General features: G+C 51.0%; 1 protein-coding gene across 1 annotated transcript in view; it reads left to right on the top strand.

Annotated features, from left to right (window-relative positions):
* The window catches only part of Mad1l1 (mitotic arrest deficient 1 like 1), a 308,135-nt gene that overhangs the window by 58,235 nt on the left and 224,867 nt on the right, over positions 1-25,033 (top strand). The window contains exon 10 of the mRNA XM_032886912.1: positions 3,834-3,920. Coding sequence (XP_032742803.1) covers positions 3,834-3,920 — 87 coding nt within the window. The remainder of the gene's footprint in view (positions 1-3,833; positions 3,921-25,033) is intronic.

The following is a 25,033-nucleotide window of genomic DNA, read 5'->3' on the forward strand; positions in this document are numbered from 1 at the left end:
CCTCGTTTCCAGAAAGGAGGAGGGACGTCATGTGACAAGGGCCTGCCATTCCTTTGCTACTGTGGCAACCTCTGCCTGAGACGGCAGCTGGCCCTGCCTTGCTTTCCTCAGGGAGAGGAGCTGTCCCTTTCTGTGCCTGGAACTGGCAGCTTTGGAAGGTGGATGAGTGATAATTGCCCACTTCATGGCCAGGCTATCACAGGGTGGCCCTGAGCGCCAGTGACAGACTTGTGCCTCTTGAGTGTCTCCCGAAGCCTTAGTGGCTGTGGCCTCAGCACCTGAGATTCCAACTCTGCTGGGTGGCCTTAGTGCTCTGGGCAGCAGGCATGGCCGCTGTAGGTAGATCTGCAGTGCTCGGCACAGCCCACAGCTGCTATGCAGTGCTGGCTTAGTATGACGTATGCTCATCCCCTGTCCGACCCCCCGTACAGTGGCTCATCAGTCCCAGGCCTGTAGCCCCTCCATCAGCTGGAGAAGCCCGATTCTGTGTCTGCATAGCTGTGAGTGCCCATCATCCTTCCAGCTTTTAGCAGAAGTTTTTGCTGTCTGATGTGTTCTGTTCTGGACTTGGCATACTTTTTGCAAGAACAATACACCCATCTCGGTGGGGTGGGGGAAGGCTGTGTTCTCTCCTTCCCCTTCCTTTTCCATTGGGCCCTGGCTGAAGCCCAGTCCCTGCAGTTTTGGACCATGGTCTCAGCCCTGTGGCTTCCTATTCTCTGGAAAGAATGGCACCTTGGAAGAGAGCTCATGGCCTGGCGTTTGCTAATTGGGTCTGTGGCTGCTGCCACTTCATTCATTCTCGACACTGGTGTCCTCGGGATTGGGTGTCTTTCAGACACTGTGAAACCAGCACTTATGGCTTCAGTGAGAGCCATGGCACCTGCTATTAGAACTCAAAATAGCCGTGGTTGGGGCTGGAACTGTCTTCGCCTCAGAAATAAACTAGCGGGCTCAGGCCCACAGCATTCTGTGCCTGCAGCTGAGTTTGTGTCACAATTCAGCTGTTCATGGAACAAAGAGACCTCTCCCCGAGACACAGAGGCCCCCTCCCCGCTCCCCCCATCAGACCATGAAAGGCCGCGCAGCTGAAGCCATGGTTGTTGGTTGTTCGGCAGCAGATGCCACAGCTTGGGCTGCAGTTGGAACTGTCACTCCCCTGTCATCCATGTGTTAGAGGCCCCAGAGACCCCGAGTGCCTTCCACTTTGTAGTTGCGAAGTGCGAGTGTCACGCTCGCTGGACCGGACTGGCAGTGGTATTTTTAGGCCACAGTGGCACTCTGTGGGACGCCTTGTAGTTGAAAGCATTTTGCTAATCCCTCGAGTGCCTGGAAGCATCTCTGAGCAGCTTTACCACAGGTCAGGAGGCTTCTGAAGCACAGACACTTGGCTAGTACCTGGCAGTCATGCCCTGTGGACAAAGTGAAGACTGGGCCTATGGATGAGCCCCTGTGATTCCACAGGTCTTGAGAGCCTGCCCCCATGCCTATGAGGCTTAGCATGGGAAGTGGAGGTAGATTGCCACCCTGACTTCCTGTGGGATCAGGCAGTCCGCTTGCTGGTCCCTGTCTCCCCTACCCCCACCCCAGTATAGTGATTAGAGGTATGGGCTACCACAACCCAGCTTCCCAGGACTTCTTCAGGATTGCTCCCCACCCCCACTCTGTCCTGTGCACTTCATCCTTTGCTCTTCACCCTGGTGCCAGGGCTCATGCCAGGCCAACAGCACACAGCTAGTGTCCTCTTCTCTGAGCTGGGCGCCTCTGGTGCCTTTCTCCCTTGTTGCCTTTTCTTGTTTTCTTAAGGTTTTTCTTGGGGGGGGTTATTTATACCTCATATACACGTACTGCAAATTCTCTTAGAAAGTCACACAGTGCATAAAAGAGACCCTTGATTGTCCCCACCAACTTGGGCAAGCACATTTCCCACCAGGGTATGTGAATAAAGGAACATACTTGTTGCTTACTCTTCTGTATGTAGCTCAGCTGCAGAGTCAGTTTGTGCCTGGCTCTTTCTTGGGCATCCTTTGCCTGGCACTCGTTTGACCTCTCGCCCAAACAACTCTATGACCTCCTTGGGTTGCCCAGTGACCCACAGGGGAGGCTGTGGGGACTGGAGCTGACCTCACGGGTCTGCAAGCTGATGGCTGCCCGGTGCTGGCGAATGCTTACTCTTCACCTCTCAAATGTTACTTTCTTTTTAATGACCTCGTGCTGCAGAGGGGGAAGAGAGGTTCTCTATGTATCTGCCTTTGGTGCTGTGGTAGAACATGTGCCTACTAGGCACGTACTCTACCTCCGAGGTGTGTTTCCAGCTCTTTACCCAGGGCTGGAGTGAGGTCAGAGTTCAGGACGTTCGCCCAATGAGCAGTTGGTTGGGTAGCTCATGTGCACCCAGGACTAACCAGTGTCTTGCTCATGAGTATGTAGGTCTTTGAGTTAGCGACCTTCTCCTGGCTTGGTGGCCTTTTTCTGTAGACTCTCCCATGCTGACTGAAAGCCTGAGAGTACAGTGTGAGTACGCGGTATAGGAGGTGTCTCTGGGTTCTTTCTGTGCAGCCTGGCTCAATCCTTTCATCAGCACAAGCACACAGTTAGAGCCTGCTTTTTTGGGTGAAGCTGTAGGAGTTCCTAAATGAGTGGGTGGTGACTTCAGCGTGCCTTGTGCTCGCTGTGGCCATAGTTTATGAGAGAAGCAGACACAGCTTCATCCCCTGCCCTCATGTGTATCTGGGTATGTACACATTGTTGTAAAAACAGCATGAAATTCAGTATGCATCTGTGCCAGTCAGATGACCAGCCCACCTTGTGTCTACTTGCACTCACGGGTGCAGTGGACCTTGTATACCAGGTAGTAGCTGGCTGTCAGTTTTCTCACGGAAGGATGAAACAATAGAGACCAGGTCTGTTCCTGTCGACTGAGACAGGTGAGCAGAGAATTTTGAAGAGCTGGGAAGCATACAAGTACATAGCAGCTCACTGCCGCTCTTTCTTTCCTTTTGCTGCCTGATCTGTTTTGCAGAAGCAGCTGACTGTGTGAGGTCATCTGAGCCCTGCCTCTGTGCTAGGCCATGGGTGGTGCGCTGTGTGTCTTGTTTCCTCAGCACAGTGCTGCTGTCCTGTGGTCTTCCTATTTTTCTAGCTAGAATAAAGTTAAGACTTGTGCGTGCCTCGGTGCATACACATTTAGATGCCAGAGGTCGAGCTTGGGTGTCGTTCCTTGATGGTCTCCAACTTGTTTTATTAGGTAAGAGTCTCTCATTGGTCAAAGATTCACCAAGTAGGTCAGGCTGGCTAGCCAGTGAGCCCTAGGCATATACCTGTCAGTGTCAGCGTGGAGCAGGTGCCACATCCGGCTTTGTATGTTCTTAATGTTTTTAAATTCCATTTTGTTTAATTAATAATTAATTAGTTATGTGTGTGTGCATGTGAGACTCAGAGGGACAACTTGAGGGAACTGGTTCTCTCCTTTCATATAGAGCCTAGGGAATTGAACTCTGGTCCTCAGGCTTGGTGCCAAGTGGCTTTTTACCCATGAGTCATTTTGCTAGCCCAGCACACATCCAGATTTTTTTTTCTTTCTTCTAAACATGGCTTCTGAATTTGGGTCTTCAACTGAGTGACCTCCATTCAGGAGTCAGTAAGGTTTATTTTGAATGTAGCCGACCCATCGAAGGACCTGGATGCTGTGAGTCCTTGCTACTCTGTGCACGGGCTGCATAATGAACTTACGCAGACCTCTGAATTGTGGCTTGTGGTTTTCTGTTTTGTGGGTACAATGTGGTCCATTTCTGGGGAGAGAAGGAACTAAATGTGTCTTCTTTATCCTTCAGGACTCCAGAGGACCTTTCGAGGTTCGTGGTTGAGCTGCAGCAGCGAGAGCTGGCGCTGAAGGAGAAGAATAACAGCATCACCAGCAGGTAGCAGGCCCGAGGGTCTGACAGTGTGTCTGCTCCGGGCAGTTTGAGTCCTGTGTGCCTTCCTCCTTGGAACTTGGCGAGTTTATTTTCCATTACTGTCACATAGTACCCGGGGCTGGATACGTTTGAAGACCTTGTTTTAGGGTGTAATGGTGGCATTATTAGGGTGTAGCTCTGCTAAAGACAGCAGGTGATAAGTCTGTGTGCAGGGCAGGCTTGCTTGTATATAGGAGAAGGCTAGAGGGGAAGGGTTGGGTTTTTGTCTTAATCGCTCTTTTGAGCAGTAGCCAAGGGTTTTTGAGAATTGTCTCAGTCCTTTGAAGGTCAGTGCACTCGCTGACCTGAAGGCCCCCCTACTCCACCCACCTGTGTATATGAGTGCTTCTGACAGACTCGTTTATAAACTGCGTGCACGCAAGTCACAGTGTCGGGCGTGGCTGTGCCTCACTGCTCCATGGTCTGAGACGTGGGAATAGTTTTCTCACATGCCACATAGCAGTGAGACTCTGGACCCACTTTGCAGATTCTAATTAAGTGCTGTTTACCACTGGGTACCCTACTAGATCAGGAGACTTGCAACTTCCAGGCAGCGTGTGACTTCAGATGGCCCCCGGGTTCATGCCTGTGTGACGTGTGCAGCCTTGGGTGCTCACAGATGTGAACATTCTACTGGCCTGTGCTCTTGATCCAAGTGATAAAATCTCCTTGTGAGATGACCAGCAGGTATATTTGTTCCACAGTCCAGTAGGAAGTCAGGGCAGCTCTCACACCTCACCAGCCTGCCGTGCCCCTGCCCTCCCAACACCACACGCCTCCTGCGTCTTCTAGAGCCACTTTCCAAGCCCTGCACCAGCTGCGTGTGTGCTTTCTGCTTCTGCTCTGACACTAGAGTCTGCCCAGGCAGCCACAAGTCCCCCACTCCCATCTCACCACCCTTCCTCAGGTTCAGGGGTTTTCAGAAATCAGGAGAATGTCTCCCTTGAGACTCCTGGCTTCTTCTGAAGAATCCAGCCCAGGAACAACTGGGTGGCGGTACTCAGAGCAGGGCATGTTTGAGCCAGGGACATGGCTTTCTTCAGTTACACCCCTGCCCCCACCACCACCTTGATGCATTCACCAATCTCAGTGTATTCAAATCCTATTGTGAAGGGCTTCACAGCCCAGCTCCCAGGTCAGTGGATGGGGTTGGGAGCTTCTCTCCTCTGCTTTCTAGTCGTTTAGTGACCAGCTCCACCCTGAGCATTGTGGGGCTTGTACTAGCTTATTTCATTAGCTTGTTGCGAATATCAACATACAGGCCTGTCACCCAGTAGAGCCCAAGAGTTTTAGGGCTCTGCCAGGAACCAGAGATCGAAGTCAAACATGTTTGGTCTTCTTTCACATTGGCCTGGGCTCTTTGTCCATTTGCCCTGTGGCTGGCCACTTGGCGGATTTTGTGATTTTGAAGTGCCTTCCCAGGTCTAGTCTTATGTCCAGAGGCAAAAAGGAGAAGTCTTTTTTGAGTCCTATGGAATAAGGAAGGCTTTTCTGTGGCCACCATCCACCTGATCTCCTTCACTGACCAAAACTTGGCTATGTGCCCGTCTATATCCTGTACTGACAGAAGATGGAGTTGCCATGGTGAGCTGAAGTCATCCCGTGTGTGTGTGTGTGTGTGTGTGTGTGTGTGTGTGTGTGTGTGTGAGAGAGAGAGAGAGAGAGAGAGAGAGAGAGACACCTGAGTGGGATGGGCTTCTGCGGAGCCAGAGGGAGAGCCGTGTGCAGCCACCAGGGCAAGAGCGCCTAGCGCTGACCTTTGACAGGTCCAGGAGGAGCACGGAGCCAGCCTGTTGTCGTGGGTGATCCAGCCGTAGCCTTGTCATCTTATAGAGACAGCGTTTTCATCTTCATCACTCATTGCTAGTCAGAAGGAAGGGTTCTCATTTGAGTGCTGATGTCACTCTGAAAATTGGCTTCTAGAAGCATCTGCTTATGTTGGACACAATCACATCCATTTACTTGAGAAAGCTCACATGACAGAGATTGCCTTTTGCTTTCAAAGCCACTGTCAGATGAAACGGGCATGAAAGGTAATTTGGAATTAAAGCTGAACATTTGCCTGGTGATCCTCTTCATTATCCTCTGACTATGGAATGGAATGAACTATTAAGGCAAGGGATCCTGTCTGCATTTCCCTCAGCCCAGTGGTTAGCTGCTGTGACTCCTGTCTTAGCACGGAAAAGGGGCCACTGGCACACTTCCCAACATACCTGGCTCGTGCTTGCCGGTTGAGTCAACCTGTGGTTTGGTTTATTTTATGTAGCTTTGAGACTGGAATCTTGGAGTAGCCTGTGCCAGGGGCAGGCAGTGCTGGGGTAGGAGGGAAGGTCCCCCGGTCAGCACAGCTGTTGCCTCAGGCTATCCCATGGATATGCCTGGTGTTTTGCTTTCTCCTGTAGAATGCTGGGATCCCTAGTTAGCAGATCTCAGACAGGAGAGGCCCGGTCCACAGTGCTGTCTCTGCTCCCTGGGAATGTTTTTACAAGATGGGTTTCAGTGTGCTGGCCTTCTGTGCCTGGGTTCCTACAGGACCTGTGACTCCTTGTTCTTTGTGCCTTCTGTGGCCTGGAAACAGGCCTCTCATGGAGCTGGTGAAGTCCTGCCTGCCTTGAGAGTCGCAGAGCTAGGCTGTTGAGCTGAGGAATGGTGAGGCAACAGCTGTGGGGTTCTGGGGCTGGGTTTCCAGGGATCCTCGCTGGTGGGCAGGGGGCAGAAGCTCTCTTAGTAAGGTGGGGACCGGTGGGTGGTCACCGTGAAGTCTGCGCAGCCTGTGCCTTGAAACTGAGATGGCCTGGATTAAGGTAGTTGCTTCTTTGGTAGGGTGGAAAGTCACTCAGGAGATGAGCTGAGACGCTGTGTTTCTAGCCTGTTGTGTGCTAGGTCATGGTTTTGCCTTTCCCTTTAGTGCAGGTTCCAGATGGAACCAGACCTCAGTGTGGGGAGGTGGCTAGGGTGGCACTGGCTTTGCTGTTTGGGTGGATTATTCAGCTTTGTGCTTCAGCCCTTGAAGCCTGAGCTTACAGGGCAGGTTTCCACCATTTTGTTTTTGGGACCAAGAGACCCTGAAAGGCCAAATGTTTTTCCTTGCCCTTTTAAAGACGGTTAGGCAGGTTTGAGTGAAACGGGAAGGAGAGAGCATGGTATACCCCGAGCTGCAGACCACAGAGCGCACAGGGCACCTGGTTTTCTTGCTTGTTTGTTTGTAGTGTGTGATGTGTGGCTGGGGAGGAGCAGGCCGCCAGTCCCACCTCAGGTCATGGCGCTGCATGGTCCTGGTCATATTTCACAGCTATGCGGGCCAGTGGCCTGCATTCCCATCATGCTGTGTCCTTGTCCACTCTTCCAGCCCAGCTACTGATCATGTCTGAACTTTGCAAATAAATGTTTGCTGCTTTTGTGACTTTTAAACATGTTCTTTATTATACCCCTACACTGCTTTGCTGTTTGGAAAAATATGCCCACTGGCTGTTAGAAGACAGAGTTTGTGCCCCCTGCCCGTCCTGTCCCCATGTTTGTGGCATGTCAGTACCACCACTTGTGAGGACACTCACTCGAGTGTACAGCACCTCCCCAACCTGGTGCACGAGTCAGCTGTGTCTTCTGGCACTAGCTACGTTAGTGAGTTGGTGTCAGGGACCCATGCCTAGAAACCACTTCCTTGGAGCACTGAGGAGCTGCTAGATTTGGGCTTTTGCCTGTTGCCTGTTTCCTCAGTAGGCCTTGGCAAATGTGGGATAGAGCCATGCCTCTGGGAAGGCTGCTAGGCAGGGCTCTGACCTGAGCCCTGTGTGGGTGAGGTACAGGGCTATCATCGAAGGAGGCTGAGCCACAGACATCATCTGGGTCTAGAAATGTCAGATGGTATCACACCCTAGAGTTTAAAACCAGCCAGGAGCAGGGCAAGTACTTCCTACCATTGAGATGGGATGGCCTTGATCCCTAGCTGGTCAAGCATGGTTCTGAATTCATTAGACTGAAACATTCTTTTGTTTTTTTGAGATACTGTCTTTTTATATTTCCTAGGCTGATCTGGAACTCTCTGGAGTTCCCTGTGTAGCCTATGCTGGTCTTGGAGAGAGACAGAAAGAAAGGAAAAAAGGGAGGGAGGGAGGGAGGGAGGGAGGGGAGAGAGAGAGAGAGAGAGAGAGAGAGAGAGAGAGGAGGGGGGGGGGGGAGGGGAGGAAGAGAGACAGGGAGACAGACAGAGACAGACAGAGAGACAGGCAGAAACTCTGGTGTGTGTGTGTGTGTGTGTGTGTGTGTGTGTGTGTGTGTGTGTGTGTGTGTGTGTGATCCCATTCAGCTGAATTTGTTCTTCGCTTGTTTGTTTTCCTCTTTCCCTGAGTGTTCAGGTGAAAGCCCAGAGGTGGAACTGGCACTCTCTCATCTGCTGGGCACTGGTGTGTTTGATTAGTAGAAGATGGGGTTGGGATGGTAGTGGGAGTAGGGGTTGGGAAGAGGTCACAGGAGATACATGGATGGAGAAGAGACGGATGGATGGATGAACAGTTCAGTAGGTGGGGAGGACCTGGGAGTCTTTGCTCAGGTGAATGCTGTCTGTCGGAAGTAGAGAGCTTGTCTCTGCAGGGCTGTGTTGGGTGGAGACTGCATCCCTGGTGTTGGGCAGCTCTCTGAGGTGAGGACAAGAGCGGAAAGGTTCCTTCACAACATGTGTGCAGCTGGAGCTGGGCAGACTCCTGCTTGGTGGGTGACTGGCTTGCCTAGTGGGCAGGCAGCAGTATGGAATCTTCCAAGAAGGTGCTGGTCTGTACATTCCCATCAGGCTGCTGTCCTCCTCCTCAGCCATCCCGCACGGCTCACAGGCACCATCCCTCATGGATACGGATGGGGCTGTCAGGGCCTGCCGTGCATCCTCAGTACCTTCGGACAGGATCTGATTACAGTGTCGGGGACCTTGCACTCTTCTCTGTGCCAGTCTTGCTTTTTGTCCTGTCAGGCTAATAATGCCTCTCTTGGTTTTGTGGCTAAGGGGCTGGTAGGTTGCCTGGAGTGTGTGTGTAGATCTTAGATGCGTTCTCTGTTCAGTGTCCGCTGCACTGGGCTGCCCAGCACTGTCCGAAAGCCTCCTTTGCTGTAAATGGGCTCTTTCAGGTCAGGAGTTCCGGGGCTCAGGTCCCCCCTGCATTACCATCAAACTTGCCAGCTTTCTGTAGGATTGTGCTGAAGTGCAGTGTCATGCAGGGGACTCTACAGCTAGGTTTTCATGTAGACAGACACTTACAGGGATGCTCCACTGTGCCCTGGCCTGTGTTGAGAGAACGGAGAAGCTTATGCAGGGATTCGAGGGGATTTCTGAGTTTCGATGGATAGGGAGAGGGGTGATATAGATAGCAGGGCCTCTTCCTCATCTGTGCCTACAGAAACCAGTGTCCATGAGTGTTTCCTTGCTTGGAATACTCTTCCCAGCACACACCAGGCAGTACTTGACCTATCCTGGGTAGGTGTGGTCTCCATTGCCTCATTCATTTTGCAGAAGGTGAGTTTGAACCCGGGTGGATCTGCAGGGAGGCAGTAAAAACAGAACTTGAACCCAGCCTGTCAGTTTCCCAAATGTCCATGCTATGGCTGAAGTTGGAGCCTAGGCCACCAGGGAGTTCCTGACACAACTACTGTTGTGGCCACTTCAAGTCATCTAGGCTTATGTAAGGCAGGGCTACCAGAGACCAGCTGTGTAGTGATGTGGACACAGATATTCCCCTCCGCCCTTCCCTGCCCACTCCATCCAGGCCAGGCTGAGCTCTTGGGGCGTAGGCACTCTTTTTCTAGCCAGCTTTCATGGGCCATGTGCTCAGCTCCAGGATTGTTCATCATCTTGTACCTATAGTCCAGGTCTGCTGCCTGGCAGAGCAGCCCATGCCTGCAGTCATGGGGTAGGGTTCAGGGGTTGGGGGCAGGCATGTTGAGTCCTTAAGTACCTGTGGTCCATTTGCCTCTTTGTTGGAAGCCAGCCTCCTCATGGGTGGACGGACACATTCCAGAATGGTGATGCCACAACAACATACCTACTTGCCTAGCAGAGGGGCCACAAGAAGAAGCAGGAAGTGGAAGGTATAACCCATCTGCGTCACAAAGGCTGTGCCCTGGCTTCCTCCACTGCCTCCCAAGAGTGGTTAAGCTCAGAGTCCAAGTCATAATTCTTACCTGTTTGTCTAGGGCAGTTAGGCCACCCTCTCACAGCTTCTTGTAGTATAATGAGGCCTTGTCACCTGTGTGAGCCAGTGTCCACATGAGTTATAGCACTCTTGAGCTGTCTAGAGGCCAGCTAAGCCAGTGACAGGTGCTCAAGATTAATGATGCGGACCTTTTTTTTTTTTAACCCAAGGTGTCACACTGTATCCTGGAGCCGTGATGGGGGAAACCGTTATTGCCGACTCCAAACTCAGGCTGCCTGTGTTTGACTCTCAGCTCTACCACTGAGGAACACTTGGTCCTTGGAAAGTTTAATTAGCCTGTCCACAGTGAAGACACCTTTTCAGGTGGGGTGTGTATAGGAGGGTAAAGTATATTAAAGGATGTGGCCATAAAGGATACAGGCTAGTGGCTGAAGTGGCAAACGAGGGGCTGGCCAGGCATCACAGTTCCTCTTTTTTGCCATCTTCTGTGTTTGAGGAACCACAGTGACAGCTGCTATGACATGATGATTCTGGCATTGGGGTGCTCCCAGTGTGCCCCACTAGAAGATGAATTTTGGTAGATGACTGCTGGTGACAGAGTGGCTGGGGGATGGGCACATCTTCAATGGAGAAGATACTGGAATTTGTTATGGTTGATTGGGTGGGCAGGAGGAGAAGAGCAGTGAGTAGCCAGCTCTGGCCTGGTCCATCTCCCATGGCTGTGTCCCCTGCCAGGTCTTATGATCATTCCAGCCATTTACTGTTTGGGCATGAGCCAGTTCCTGGGCCTGTCGGGCACACAGGCTGCGGCCTCAAATGTCTGTCCGGCTCTCCCCACTCAGTGAATGGGCTTTGGCAGAGCAGTTGAGCCAGCTTGCATTTGGTGAGCTCTGTCCATGTGTCCTCTGTGATAGCCCCCAGTATGTATTTTAGGGATGCTGTGGGACCTCATTCTGACCACATGCCTGTCTCCAGGTCAGGCATTAGAAGTTGCTGGTCACAATTCATATGCCCCTAGATACTTGGCTGGGGCCTCTGGAGGAGCACCCCGAGATCTGTACTTTCCTTCTTGGGACACGGGGAGGAAATGTCCCCTGTAGCCCAGGGCCTCTCTTTGCTGGGGACTGGTTATATCAGTCCTTGTTTCTGAGTCGACTGTTGTCTAGGCTCCCTACGGAGCTGGGGGAGCCTTAGGCTGTCAGCTGAGCTCCTGGCCTACAGTTGAGTGCTGAGGCTGAGAGTATGGTTGCAAACACTTCTGTTTCCCAGACTCAGCCAGGGAGGCCCTGCACAGCTGGCCAGACAGACTGACCTCCCACTTGCTTTCTGTGCTGTGGTCTGTCTTTAATGGCCTCATCACCGGTCTTTTAGGCCCAGGGCCTGTGTCCTGTCTCAGGTCTTGTTAAGGTGTGTGCGTCTTCTCCCATGCTAGAATTCATGCCATTCTGTGCATTGCCTTTGCTAAAGTGACAAACTGTATCATTCTTTCCTACAGTTGTCTCTAGACATCTGCTTTCCACGCAGCTGTCTGAGGGACACTTCATGACTCAGGTCACACCATATTGTCCTCACACCTGAGCCTTCTCCTGGTGCTATGACCTCAGGGTGTGTGCAGCTTCTGTGCCAGGTCCTCACCACACCAGCATCCTCTGCTTCTGCACTGGCTTTGTCCAGGGTCTGTGCACCTCCTCGGGGCTGCCTTTATGCCCTCCTTCCCAATGCATTAGCATTGTGTTCTTGGCCTTATTTCCCCTGCGGTTTGGCAGAGCCATCAAAGCTAGGATTTTTGTTAAAAGGAATATATGTTTGCCTCTGTCTAACTCTGTCTGTGCTGCTCTGCTGTCTTCCTCAGTGCACGGCCTGTGCTGGCTTTCCTTACAGTGAGCCAGCCAGCATCACAGCCACAGCACATGCTCTCTGCAGCCAGCACCACAGCCACAGCACATGCTCTCTGCAGCCAGCACCACAGCCACAGCACATGCTCTCTGCAGCCAGCATCACAGCCACAGCACATGCTCTCTGCAGCCAGCACCACAGCCACAGCACATGCTCTCTGCAGCCAGCACCACAGCCACAGCACATGCTCTCTGCAGCCAGCACCACAGCCACAGCACATGCTCTCTGCAGCCAGCACCACAGCCACAGCACATGCTCTCTGCAGCCAGCATCACAGCCACAGCACATGCTCTCTGCAGGCAGCATCACAGCCACAGCACATGCTCTCTGAAGCCAGCATCACAGCCACAGCACATGCTCTCTGCAGCCAGCATCACAGCCACAGCACATGCTCTCTGCAGCCAGCATCACAGCCACAGCACATGCTCTCTGCAGCTGAGGTGGAGGAGCCGGCACCATTGCAGGCCCACAGGCCCAGGGAGTTGGTCCTCTCTCACATCTTATCCAAGCCATAGGGTTATGATTGTACTTGGAAGCCCGCAGGAGCCCTTTCTCCACTAGCCTGACTAGTCTCCCTGTCTCCCTCTTGGCTGCTCTGCATTCAGTATCATCTGAGGTGTCACAGGGTGACTGCCTTTGTCCCTGCTTGTCCCACAGTTGTGTGAACTCTGAATGCACCTGCTTCTTCCCTCCCGACCTGTCAGTGATCGCATAGCTCTAGGATATGCTACACCTGTCCCCAGAACTTGAGGGCTTCACCCCTTTCCCACCACTGCAGCTTGGCCTGTCATCTGCTGTGGAACCCTCATGGCCTCCTAAGTGCCCTTCCTGCTGTCTGCCTTGGCTTTCTACCCCTTTGTCAGTTCACATGCTCATTTGGGTAGGACATTTCTCCCAGGTACTGTGTTGTTGGGAAACATGGCGTCTTCCTTGAGGAGACATGAACAGACACCTCTTCCCCTCAAAGTGATCATCAGTAACTGACCAAAGTAACGATTCCACCTGCCTAGCTTGTAGAACCACTCAGTTTATTGGACTTCCTTAGGTAAGAGCATGGTGTAGGGGTTACTTAGAGAAGTGTAGGTGACCCCTATGCAGCCATGTCAACTGAAAATTCTCATGCCAGCATGGATGGAGACAGCTGCATAGCTGCATAGATGGAGCCGCTACGTCACTTGATGCAGCAGACACCTTCCGCATGCCGGCTACTCCAGCACCTCTGAGACCACGAGCAGCAGGGACAGAATTATAGGCAATGGGAAACAGGGAAAGAGGGCAGGGGGCCAGGGCCGGGATCTCAGGTGAGGATTTAATGATCCTTTTCCTTCTATGAGAGAAGATCAGCAGGCCTGTCTTTTTTTGGTGTTGGGGGGTGGGGATGCAGAGTTTCAAGACAGGGTTTCTCTGTGTAGCCCTAGTTGTCCTGGAACTCACTTTGTAGACCAGGTTTGTCTTGAACTCACAGAGGTCCACTTGCCCCTGCCTCTCAAGTGCTGCAGTTAAAGGCGTGTGCCACCGCTGCACAGCGTGGGGCCTGTTCTCAGGGCTGTTTGTGAGGAGTCACAGTTGCTGGGTATGAATGGTAATAGCTGTTATGGTCACTGTGTGCCTGGTATCTAGTTCATCCCCAAGAGGTATTTACTGAGTAAATAAATGTCCTCTCAGCTCAGGAAGGGGGTGCTGGGATAGGTGCTCTTATGGATTTGTGCTGTTGAGTTGTCTGTGGCCTGTAAGCTCATCTTTGTCTCACTTCCCTGTTGTCCTCTCTTCTGCCACTTGGGCCCCTGTTTTAGCAACTGTGGCAGCAGCAGAGCTGGGGACTTGGTGCCTTGCATTGCCTTTGGCTGGTCTGCCACTTGGCACCAGCGTGTACATAGCATCTGTCAGCTCTCAGCCTACCTGCTTCAGCCTGTGGTAGCTGAATGGCTTAGAATTGTGAGTATGGCATTTGACTGGAGGCTACACCCTCATTTTTGTTCAGTGCCTAAGCAATAAGCTGTCCCCAATTTCCTCTCACATGGTACCTGGGGGGCATTCTGTGCCGGGTCTGAGGCTGTGCCAAGTGGGAAGAACCAGAGTTCAGTTCTGGTAGGGTGTTGTGTGCACTGGGCCTCAGCACAGATTTGCTGGCAGTGGCAATGCTGGGCAGCAATGCTGTCACCCTGTCACCCTGGGCCTGAGACACAGGGTGCAGTGGAGACAGGTGTGTGTGGGGGGCAGCTTTTAAGTGTGCATTTGTGTGTGTGTGTGTGTGTGTGTGTGTGTGTGTGTGTGTGTGAGAGAGAGAGAGAGAGAGAGAGAGATTCATGTATTTTTGTACCTAGGCACAGGCATGGTGATACAGACGTGAGGAACTTGTGTAAGGTGTATGCATTCCACTGGCTATAAAAGCAGGTGAGGGAACATCTCTTAGCAGATGCTAAGATGTTTTGTTTTGATCCCGCAATACCTGAACTAGTGTTAAGAAGCTTGAAATTTACATTGAAATGTGGAGAACGGCTACTTGTGTTTGGGCTCTGTTCCCTTCTTTGTGACAGTGGGTTCGGTGGCCCTTCTTTGGAAGCTGGAGTGCCTCAGTAGGGAACCTGCCACAATCCCTCTATCCTGATTCTCTTCTTTAACTTTTGTCAGCTCTGGGTCAACACTGAGCCTGCCTCTCGGGAACCACTCACACAGTAACCTGGGCATGGCTCTGCAGGCTGCCCACACCAAGTTGATCTGGACTGCAGAATGCACTAGGCATCGTGGGATTTGACTGATGGGCTAGCCTAAGCTCAAGCCAGTTTACCTACCAAGTAATGGCTCCTACTTACCATCCCATCCTCTGACATGCTTGTTAGACAAGGCCTTTGAGCATGGCGATGTAATGGTGTGCCTGAAGTCTGTTAGTCCCTGTGCACAGGATAGTCACTTTCCGTCTGGTTCAGACCGGTGTGCTGCTGTTGAGGTTTAGGGACCCCGTGGGCACACTATTCTGCAGGGAACATGAGGGCAGGCAAGTTTTCTTCCTTCCAGGAACAGAACCCAGTAGCACTGTCTAGAGTCGTCCGCGCTTGAGCTGGGCCAGGCCTATGTTCTGAGCACAAGGCAGCTTCGGAAGGCTTTGGCAACTGGCTGCAGTGCCCTGCTTTGGACATGAGATGGTGCCTGCAGCATTTGGAGCCCTGTCTGCTCACGCCTCAACGCTTCCTTCCACAACCTCCTCAGTGGAGGCCTCTAAGCCAAGTCTATAAATTTTGTGACCAATTAGTGGGAGTGAGGGAGGGGGATAGAGAGAGGAAAGACCTCGAGACGAGTGGGCGTCTGTCACAGGCGTCTACCTGGAGGTCATCTCTCCGCTGTGTGATCTTTGCCCTCCTGTTCTTTATTGGGGTGGGCTGGTGAGCCAGAGAGAGAGAGAGAGAGAGAGAGAGAGAGAGAATAAATGAATGAGGATGAATGATATAAGCCCCAACCCTAGCTTGGCCTTGACCCTGTTTAAGGCAACTCCTCTGTTTCAGGCTGCCTCTGTTCTGCTGCTGTGCCTTGAGACCAAGCCTCCAAAAGAATGGCTGGCGCGTCCTATCTGCAGGCCAGGTCCACTATGGACTGTTTGGACATACACAGTCCACTGAGGATGGACCCTGCGTGTGTGTGGCCGGTGCACACTCCTTCTTCAGGGGCCTGCCCAGCCCCACACCCCCAACCATGGAGTTGGGGAGGACCAGCATTCTAGACCTGGCCCTCTCAGTCTGCTTGTGCTGGTTCTTCAACTAGGGGACCTGCCCTTAACATTTCTCACCCACACGGACTGTTGCTGTGTGTCTGCATATCCATATTTAAAATGGTATTTACATATTCATGGGTTTTTAAATAAGCTCTCATTGTTAAGGGATGTAGAAGTGGATAAAATGTGAAACTCCCTCTTTTATTCAAGCACCATAGAAAACATCACCCCCACCTACCCCAATGCAATCACTTTCTGAGCGCTTAGCTCTGTTGCCATGGGAGATTATTCTGGAAGCTAGCTGCCCTGACCCGTGGTCCTCTCTCAACTCTACCCTGCCCTGCCCACATCCAGCATACAGTATATAACATACAGCACAGCTCGCCAGTCTCCTCTGCACACAGCCATATCCTTGTCTTGTCACACTCTGGATCCTTCTGATGTGACCCTTACTTCCTGACAGAGCCCTGAAGACACCATCCCCATTTCTCCCCTCATTCATTTGTGCGTGTGTACATGTGTGTTCGTATGCATGTACGTGAAGGCCAAGGGTGTTTTCTTCCATTACCTTCACTTTTTGAGACAGTGTCTCTTGCTGAACCTGGCGCTCACTGATTTAGGTAGACAGCTTCTCCAGCGCCTTGTCTCTACCTTCTCATCGCTGGGATTGCAGACATCCACTACTGCCCCCGGCTTTTGGGAGGATCTTGGTGATCCAAACTCAGCTAGGGTTGGGGCTTATATCATTACACACACATATACATCTCTCTCTCTCTCTCTCTCTCTCTCTCTCTCTCTCTCTCTCTCTCTCTCACCAAGTCCCCCATTCCCACATCATCTCCCCACCCCTTTTGTTTGGAAGGAAAACTTAAGACAGATAGCACTCGTCATTTTAGAAATGGCAGAGTCAGAGATGCCCTTGTCATTGCGTGTCCCTGCCCTGGCCTCAGGTGCCCCTCGTCCTGAGGCTGGTGAATAGGGACTTGAGGGACCAGTGTCTTGGCACTTTCCTTTTCTATGGAGGCAAGAAGCAACCACTCCTTTCTTCCTACATGGTTCTGTAAGGACCATGGGTCAGAGGTGACCTAGGATTTCCAGTTTCATGTCTGGGAGCTGTCTGAGCCTTTACTTCTGGAATATGTCTTTAGGAAGCCCATTGAAAAGCTCTGTAGAGAGAGAGAGTGGAGGAGCCAAGGAAGGAAATTCAGTGGGCTAGAGCCTTTGCTGCGGGGCAAGTCTGGGTAGGCATTGAGTAGGTTCCAGAGACCAGGGCTTTAGAATCCATAGAGGTGTGGATGTGTTTTTCTGCTCAGTGGCTGGCTGGCCTGAGGCCGCAGTCAGTGCAGGGCTTTAGGGTCTGGACAGTAAATACTCAGTTGAAAGAGCCTTCAGGGATTCTTACTTGACATCACCTTGACAAGTCAGACTTAGTGGGTGTACTTTCTGGTCTCTGCCCTCTACACTTCTTTCCTAAGCAGGGCAACATGTTTTGTCTTCTCAGTGAGGTCTTCTTGTAGACCTTGGTGTTTGGGAAGCCCAAGGAGACAGCAGTGACTGTATCTGCAGATGCTCAGAAAACTGTATGAAGGAAAGAACAACTGAGCAGTGCAGTGATGACTGGAATGCAGGCACACTGCTGCCATTCCTTGGGACCCCTTAGGAGTGGCATCACTTCGCCTGTCACCAGACAGCAGTGAGAGCTGCCTGCATTTGTCAATGAATGGGAGGTGGCATTGGCCAGGTTACTGGTACCTGAGCTGCTACTAGGTCTTCTCTGTAGAGATCTAACTCTGGCTGGCTGGCTGGCTGGCTTGATGTGAGAGCTCTGTGGCTTGGATTGTTCTCAGGGCTAGAACCAGGGAAGGCAGCCGTTCTGCTGAGGGAAGAGGTGCCTTGCTGAGTTTCAGGCTGGGCAACTCTCTGGCTTTACAGCCTTGGTTGCAGACCCATGAGCCTGGGCGATGGCTGTCCTGTGGCTCAGGGCCTCAGGTGTAAACACTCCCAGCTCAAGGGCAGTCTTAGCTTGGCTGTGAGTGCCCTTGGTTTGACCCTGGAATTAGCATGCACCATCTCAGGGAGTCATATGCCTCTGAGGGGTCTCAGGGCCAAGTGCGTAGCTGGGGAGAATGGGAGCTATGGCTCAAAAGGTCTTGTGGAGATTCATGACCCCTAGCCTCTTACACAAGCCCTGCCTACTAGGTGGCACTCGTGTCTTCCAGCCAGTCCTTGTGGCTCTCTGGATCCGAGCACAGGCCTGTCTGTCATCTCTGTCTCACAGTGTCTCATTGGGCAATTCAAGCTGGGTCAGTCAAGGATTTCTCTGGTTTATGAGACCTCCATTCCCAATAGTTCTTAAAAACCCAGGCTAACAGACACAGTTTTGCACAGTATTGATGTTCCTGAGACTGGGGAATACTGCACTGGCCCTGGTGCTATCAAGCACTGCTCATTCATGAGCCAGCATGTGATGGTGGTGGCAGTGCCATCGAAACTGCGACCCCTATCAGAAAGGAGTTCCCTGTGATGTGGAAGGGTGAATAGGATCAGTGGAAGTCTGGGTGGACCTGGGGGTCCCCTTCTCAGCAGGGCTTCTGGTCCCACAGGTTCCCACCAAGCTGCTTAAGAAGACTGTTGGGGAGACAACCCGAGTTGCCTCTCCCTCTGTTCCAGTGCACTTGAGTTGCAGTAGAGAGGTAGTGGGTGCGTTCAGCCGCCTTTGGTCCCGTATCTGTGCTGGTCGGCGTCTGGTTTCAGGAGCCCACACAGCAGTTGCTGAGGACAAAGCACTCATAATTGAGAGTTCTTAAAATTAAGATCTCACACGCACACGCACGCACGCACACAGACACAGACACAGACACACACACACACACACACACACACACACACACAAATACACACACACACACACACACGCCTAGCATGGTGGCACACACCCTTAATCCCAGTACTCAGGAGGCAAAAGCAGGCAGATCTTAGTGAGATCAAGGCCAGCCTGCAGGTCCGTACAATGAGAGACCTAGCCTCAAAAAACTCCCCCCAAAACAGAAAAACAAAACAATACAACAAAACACCCCAAAACCAAAACAAAAAACAATACCCCCCATAACAACAAAACACTGTAGTGTGACACACACACACACGCATACGCACACACACATTTATATCTGGATTAAATTGTTTCATTCAAAGTCACTTATTGCCTATGGATGTATAAAATACGTACACATCCCCCTCCCCGGTCACCTCCCCCTCCTGCTGAACCCCATGTTCTTTGTAGTTAGGACCTGTGGTGTCCTAATGTCTACTCTTTATTGTAACCCACTGAGTTTGGTGAGTAAGGCTTATTTACTTGAGAAGGACAACTTGGCAGTGTATAGCACTGAAGGACATCCCCCACTCCTGGTGTAGCAGTTACTTTTCTGTTGCTGTGGTCCAACACCACAACCAAAAGCAGTTTATGGAAGAACATTTATTTTGACTTAGTTCCAGAGAGAGTCCATACTGACAGGAGAGGCAGTGCACAACCTCAGTGGCCATGGCAGGAGGGCGAGAGATCTACCTCATCTTCAATGGGGGAGGCTGTAGACTCTCTCAGCCTGTCCCCAGCCACTGTCTCCTAAAGTCTCCACAAGCTTTCTCCCCAGCATCACTCCTGGGGGCCATGTATTCAAGTACAGGCGCCTATGGGGATCATTTCTCATTTGAACCACCACACCCAGCAGCTAGCAACTCTCCTTAGGGAGAATCGAGGCCTCCTAAGCCCCTCCTCCATTTGTAATGGACTGTTGGCTGGTCCAATGGGGGCCCAATCTCTCTGTGTGACTGCACCTGCTCTGTACTTAACTGCAACAGACATGTCATTCCCAGAAGTCTGTGTTCCCTGCACTCCACCCCTCCCTTCAGCCTTTGCATTCGTCCCAATACTCTACCAGGTTTAGTGAGAGCAGCGCTGTGATTACAGGAGAAGCAGTGGATTCCCATGTCTGTCTCTGTGGTCAGGCTGATATAGTGGTCTGTTGAAATCTGGTGACGTCCCAGTGCTGGGGGTGTGCAGCTTGCTGTAGTATGAATTCAGTTGTAATGGACTGCTGTTTTCTCCCCTTGCCTCTCTCCCCTCCTCTCTGTGTGCGTGTGTGTGCGTGTGTGTGTGTGTGTGTGTGTGTGTGTGTGTGTGTGTGTGAGGGGCTGTCTCTGCCTGTCTTGTCTTTCTTGTTCTGTCTGTCTGTCTGCCTCAACTGGAATCCAGATACTCAACAACAGCAGAGCAATAGAGCAGCGCAGTGCTTTGGATCACAAAGCAATGATCAGGTCAGCTTGCCAGGCTCAGCGTGCAAACCCAGAAACAGATTGCCACTTACAAAAACACCAGCCAATAGAGAGAAAAAGGTTGTGGATATGGGTATAGTCAATATAAGGAAAATTATGAATTTGATGGAAAAAATCAAAGATATAAATGCTCAGAAGATATCCCATGCTCATGGGCAGAGAGTCAGTGCTGTGGCCATACCAGCTCTTACCAGCCTGGTCTGGATGCAATGCGACCTCAGCCTCAATCCTGGAAGTTATTTTGTGAGGGGGGCATGTGTATGCATGTTCATGTGTGAGTGGATGCACTTGTGCCTTAGGATGTATAAGCATATGTCCGTACATGTATGTGGAGGCTAGTCTTGGCTCTTACTCCTCAGATGCTGTCCACCTTATTTCTTGAAATAGGGTCTCTTACTGGTTTGGACACCAAGCAAGCTAGGCCGGCTCCTCTTGGGGGCCTCAGAGATCTGCCTGTCTCTGCTTCTAGTTACAAGTACGTGCTAACATGCTTCCTCTTCCTCTTCGCAAATTCTTGGGATTTGATTTGAAACCTTGTGTTGCTCAGGGAGCACTTTACCCACTGAGCCATCTAGCTCTCCCAGGCGTGTTTTGAGGATGTCACAACACATAGTTTCTTAAGCCTGTATGGGAAAGCAAGAGACCCAGAATGGCCAGGATTCCTTTGAGGAAGATTGAAGGGGTATGGCTGATGTCTGACCGCAAGGCTAAGTGGGGATCTGCAGTGATGGAGACAGTATGACCTCATGGAAGGGTGGAAGGGCTCAGGACCCTCACCAGCACACCCAGCTAGCTCTGACAGCAGCACAAGGGAGGGAGGAGGGACTTTGCCACAGGTATCAAAAGACAACTCAATATTCACAGGAAAGAAACCCAGGCCCAGGCCTATGCCTCTCACCAGCACCAACCAGGAGGATCCTAAACCTGAGTGTAAAACACAAAACTTGAAAATTCTTATGAGGTGACAGGAGAAAAATCTAGCTGACCTTCAACTTCTTGTTGACTTTTAACACCCAACGTGAAAGGCGCAATTCCTGAAAGAAATAATTGATATGCTGGGCTTCATTAAAATTAAAAATGTCTGTTCTGCCGACTATATTGCCAATAGAATAAGAAGAATGAAAATAGCTGGATGTATTGGTGTGCAGACCTGTCATGCCAGCTAGTAGGAAGGCTAAGGCAAAAGTATTACAAGTTCAAGGGCTACCTGGGTTACAAAGTGTGTTTAGGTTTAGTTTGAGCAACTTAGTAAGATCCTGTCTAAAATTAAAACCCAAAAAGAGGGCTAGGAATTAATTTAGTGGGAGAGTGTCAATGTAAAACTGCCCAGTGAAAGATTGGATATAGCTCAGTGGTAGAGCCCCTGCCTAGAAACCCCCAGTGAGGGGCTAGGGTGTGGCTCAGTGGTAATGTGTGATATGTATATAAGCTAAGGTCCAATCCCTAGTCTTGGAATTGGGGTCAGGGAATAGCAGCCATAAACTATGAGAAACTATTTGCAAAATACATGTTGAACAAAGGGCTTTTACCAGCATACCAAATATGCAATGAATCGTTAAAACCCAATAGTAAGAGTCAAGTTAACAAAATGGGTAAAAGATCTGAGAGTAGATGTTTCATTGAAGAGAGAAACAGATGGCAAATAAGCTTTTGGAAAGATGTTCACCATCACATGTCTCAAGGGAATTGTAAATTACAATGAGACACCTCCATACACCTATTGAAATGTCTCAAATCCAGATCACTGGCCATTACCACATGCTCACAAAGGAGCAGACAGAAGCTCTCATTCTTTGCTGGTAGGAATGTGAGGTGGTACAGCTATTTCGGAAGACAGTTTTGCAGTTTCTTACAAAAGTAAACATCCTTTCACCATATGGCTCAGCAGTTGCACCCTCGGAGCTTACCTGGATGAATCAAAGCCTGCATGCACCACACAGCAGCTTGCACAGACAGCAGCAGCAGCTCCACTTTTAGCTCCCTCGTCCCCCTTTCTTCCCCACTCTGTGTGTGTGTGTCATTGTGGGTACACATGTGCCACAGACGTGTGAAGATCAGAGGACCACAGGTGCCAGTGCTTGCTGTCTACAATATCGGAGACAGGGTCTTTCTGTTGGTTTCCACTGTGTACATCAGACTAGCTGACTCCAGGTTCTGTGGATTCTCTCGTCTCTGCTTCCTATTTCCCTGTAGGAAGCTGGGCTTAGAACTGTGCACTACCAGCTCTGGCTGTACCTGGGCTCTAGGCTTCTGCGCTCCAGTCCTCCTGTTTGTTTGGTCAGTGCTCTACTCACCAAGCCATCTTCTTAGGCCAAACTCCAGTCTTAATTGCTAAAGCCTGAGAAGCAGCTGGAATGAATTGAAGAGGTGACTGGATATAAGCTGTGGTATACCCAAAAGTGGGACACAGCGAAGTGCTAAAACATGGAGTCGGAAGCTGTGGGAGGACAGAAGGACTCTTCACACGTCCTGTTAGTGCGAGTCTGGGGTGTCTACCACAGGGCGTCTTAGAAAAAGTATCGCAGTAGCAGTGAATAGTGGGGGGAAAGAGGGATGAATGGGGAGAGAGGGAGGGAGGGAGGGAGGGAGAGAGAGAGAGAGAGAGAGAGAGAGAGAGAGAGAGAGAGAGAGAGAGAGAGAGAGTGTGTGTGTGTGTGTGTGGTGTAGGCTACAACTTGGTGTCCACCTTCCATACTGAAGCAGGGCCTCTAACTTGAACCCAGCGCTTTCCAGCTCGGCGTGTCTAGGTAGCCACGTCACTCTGCAGGATGGCTCTGCCTCTTGGTTTCTGGAGTCTTGGGCTGGCTGCTGGCGTTCCTTTGGTGTTGGGGAGCCTCCAGCCTGTGCTGCAGGTGCTTTACTGAATCATGGAGGGCACTCGTTATTGCTCCAGCCCAGGGAACCGTGCCTCCCATATTTGGGGTGAGTGTTACTTCCTCAGATAGTCTAGAGATTTCTTCACTGACACACCCCAAGTTGTGTTTCCATGGTGATTCTGAATCCACCCGTAGGCTGCAAGAAAGTTTATCCATCACAGTTACTCAGTAAGCTGGGGCTAGAGAAAGCGTTGTCTCATTGTTGAGATTCTCTAGAACTTGACTGTCAGCATGGAGAAGCAAGGATGCCAATCGGAGTCTGGAATCCTTAGCTGTGGCTCAGTGGTCTCCTAACTATGGGTTGTCCTGTCATCCTTCAGCCTGTGGTTGGGCAAAACAGTCTTTCATGGCTCTCACTGAGCTTTGGATAGAATAGATAGACTTAGTGACCAGAGAGTGAGGAACTAAATTGCTTTGCCCCCAGCCTCACTTGTGGGTATGTAGCTGGGATTATTGCTGGGAGGTTTGAGCCTAGGGTTGTGAAAGTCATGTGGAAGATCAAGTGTGGACCTGGTGGGTTCCCCTGAGCCATCTCAGTCCAGGCCTAGCCTGGGTCTAGGCTGGTCTATGACTCAGGCAGGAAAACTCTTGCCTATTATGAGCACGTTGGCGGGCATGAATAGGCTTTGGACTCAGGCGTCTGCTGACAGTGCCTGGGCCTACCAGACAAGGGTCAGTGGCTCTGTGAATTTCTTGAATTTAACAGTCTCTTGTCTTTCTGTTAGAGAGACTTTCAGTACCCTCTCATTTCCACGCTCTGCTAATTTTATGGTCTTTCCATATTTTCTTGTCATAAATATAACAAATTTTATTGTGTTTAAACCATTTTTTAATATAGATTCCCATAAAAAGCTGGAGAAGTGAGAGGCTTGTGCCTCATCAGACCTTGGAATGCTCACCCACCTATTTTCAAGCATTTGGGCCCCATCCACAGAGCACTCTGGAAGTGCTCCTTATGTGTTTGCTTGGATATGCTCTCCCCAAGGGGGCTGTGCCCTTGCCTTTCCTAACAGAAGTTCCCAATGCACAAAGTCCTATCAGATATATGGGTTCATTTGTAAATAGTAGACTCACAGAAAAGGACTGGCCGAGGGCCTGGGGCACAGGTCTCCTGTCACGAAGTCCTGTTCATGGCATAGAAAATTTATCTCTGGCCACGTGGGTTGCTTCTTAGCCCCAAATTGTCCTCTCTGGTCATTCAGCTGATCCCAGGAGTATTTACTGGGAAGGACGGTCAGGGTGCCAGGACTTACTGGTATGTAGAGATGTAGAGCCAGAGTTCTGTTGTCTTACTGCCCCTGCAGTCCCACTTTGGCCTCGAAGGTGGTGACATGGTTCACAGTGCATATTAGATGTGAGTCCTGTGTTGTACCCAGCCAGTCACCAACCAAGAGTTGGGGCACTAACTCAGGCAAGCTGTCCCAAGAGGGATGCTTTGTGATTTATCTCGGAGATCCATGACTGTCTTATAATTTGTTCTAACCATATCTCAGTGTCAGTTTAAAGACATTGGAAGATTTTTATTTATCTGTGTATGCGATTGTGTGCGGATGCCTGTGGCTCACATATGGAACTTGCAGGCGTTGATTCTCCCCATCCACTATGAGGGTTCTGGGGATTAAATTCAAGTTATTAATGGGTGGGAAAGCCATTTAGTTGGCTCCTCAGTGTTAGTTTTAGAAATATCTGCCAGAGTTGGTTTCCAGCATATAGTTCTGACCTCATTAGATTTTCTGGCCTCCTCTGACGGTTCAGGTCTCCATGGCTCTGCTTTAGGACAGACCTGGGCTTTGTCCATGGCTCTGCTCTAGGACAGACCTGGGCTCTGCAGGTTGCTGCAGAGGTACTGCATTTATATCCTGTGCACTTGCAGGGAGCCAGTCCTGAGACTGGGTGTTGGTTGAAGCCTACAGCATTAGCTGGGCCCTGGCCATTCCTTAGGCTGTACTTTGGGTGGCCTTGAGAGCTTACAGTCAGGTCTGCTTCACTCCGGTCTCCTTCACTGGAAGGAGCAGAGCACTAGAAGCAGAGAACTCAGGAAGGGAGTGGTATCTCCTCAGTCTACAGCACATGGCTGGCTCTCATATGGGGCTGCTGAAGTGATCCAGTGGGTCAGGCATTCAACAGGGTGAT

Source organism: Rattus rattus, chromosome 16 (genome assembly GCF_011064425.1).
Source record: "Rattus rattus isolate New Zealand chromosome 16, Rrattus_CSIRO_v1, whole genome shotgun sequence".
NCBI classification, from domain to species: domain Eukaryota; kingdom Metazoa; phylum Chordata; class Mammalia; order Rodentia; family Muridae; genus Rattus; species Rattus rattus.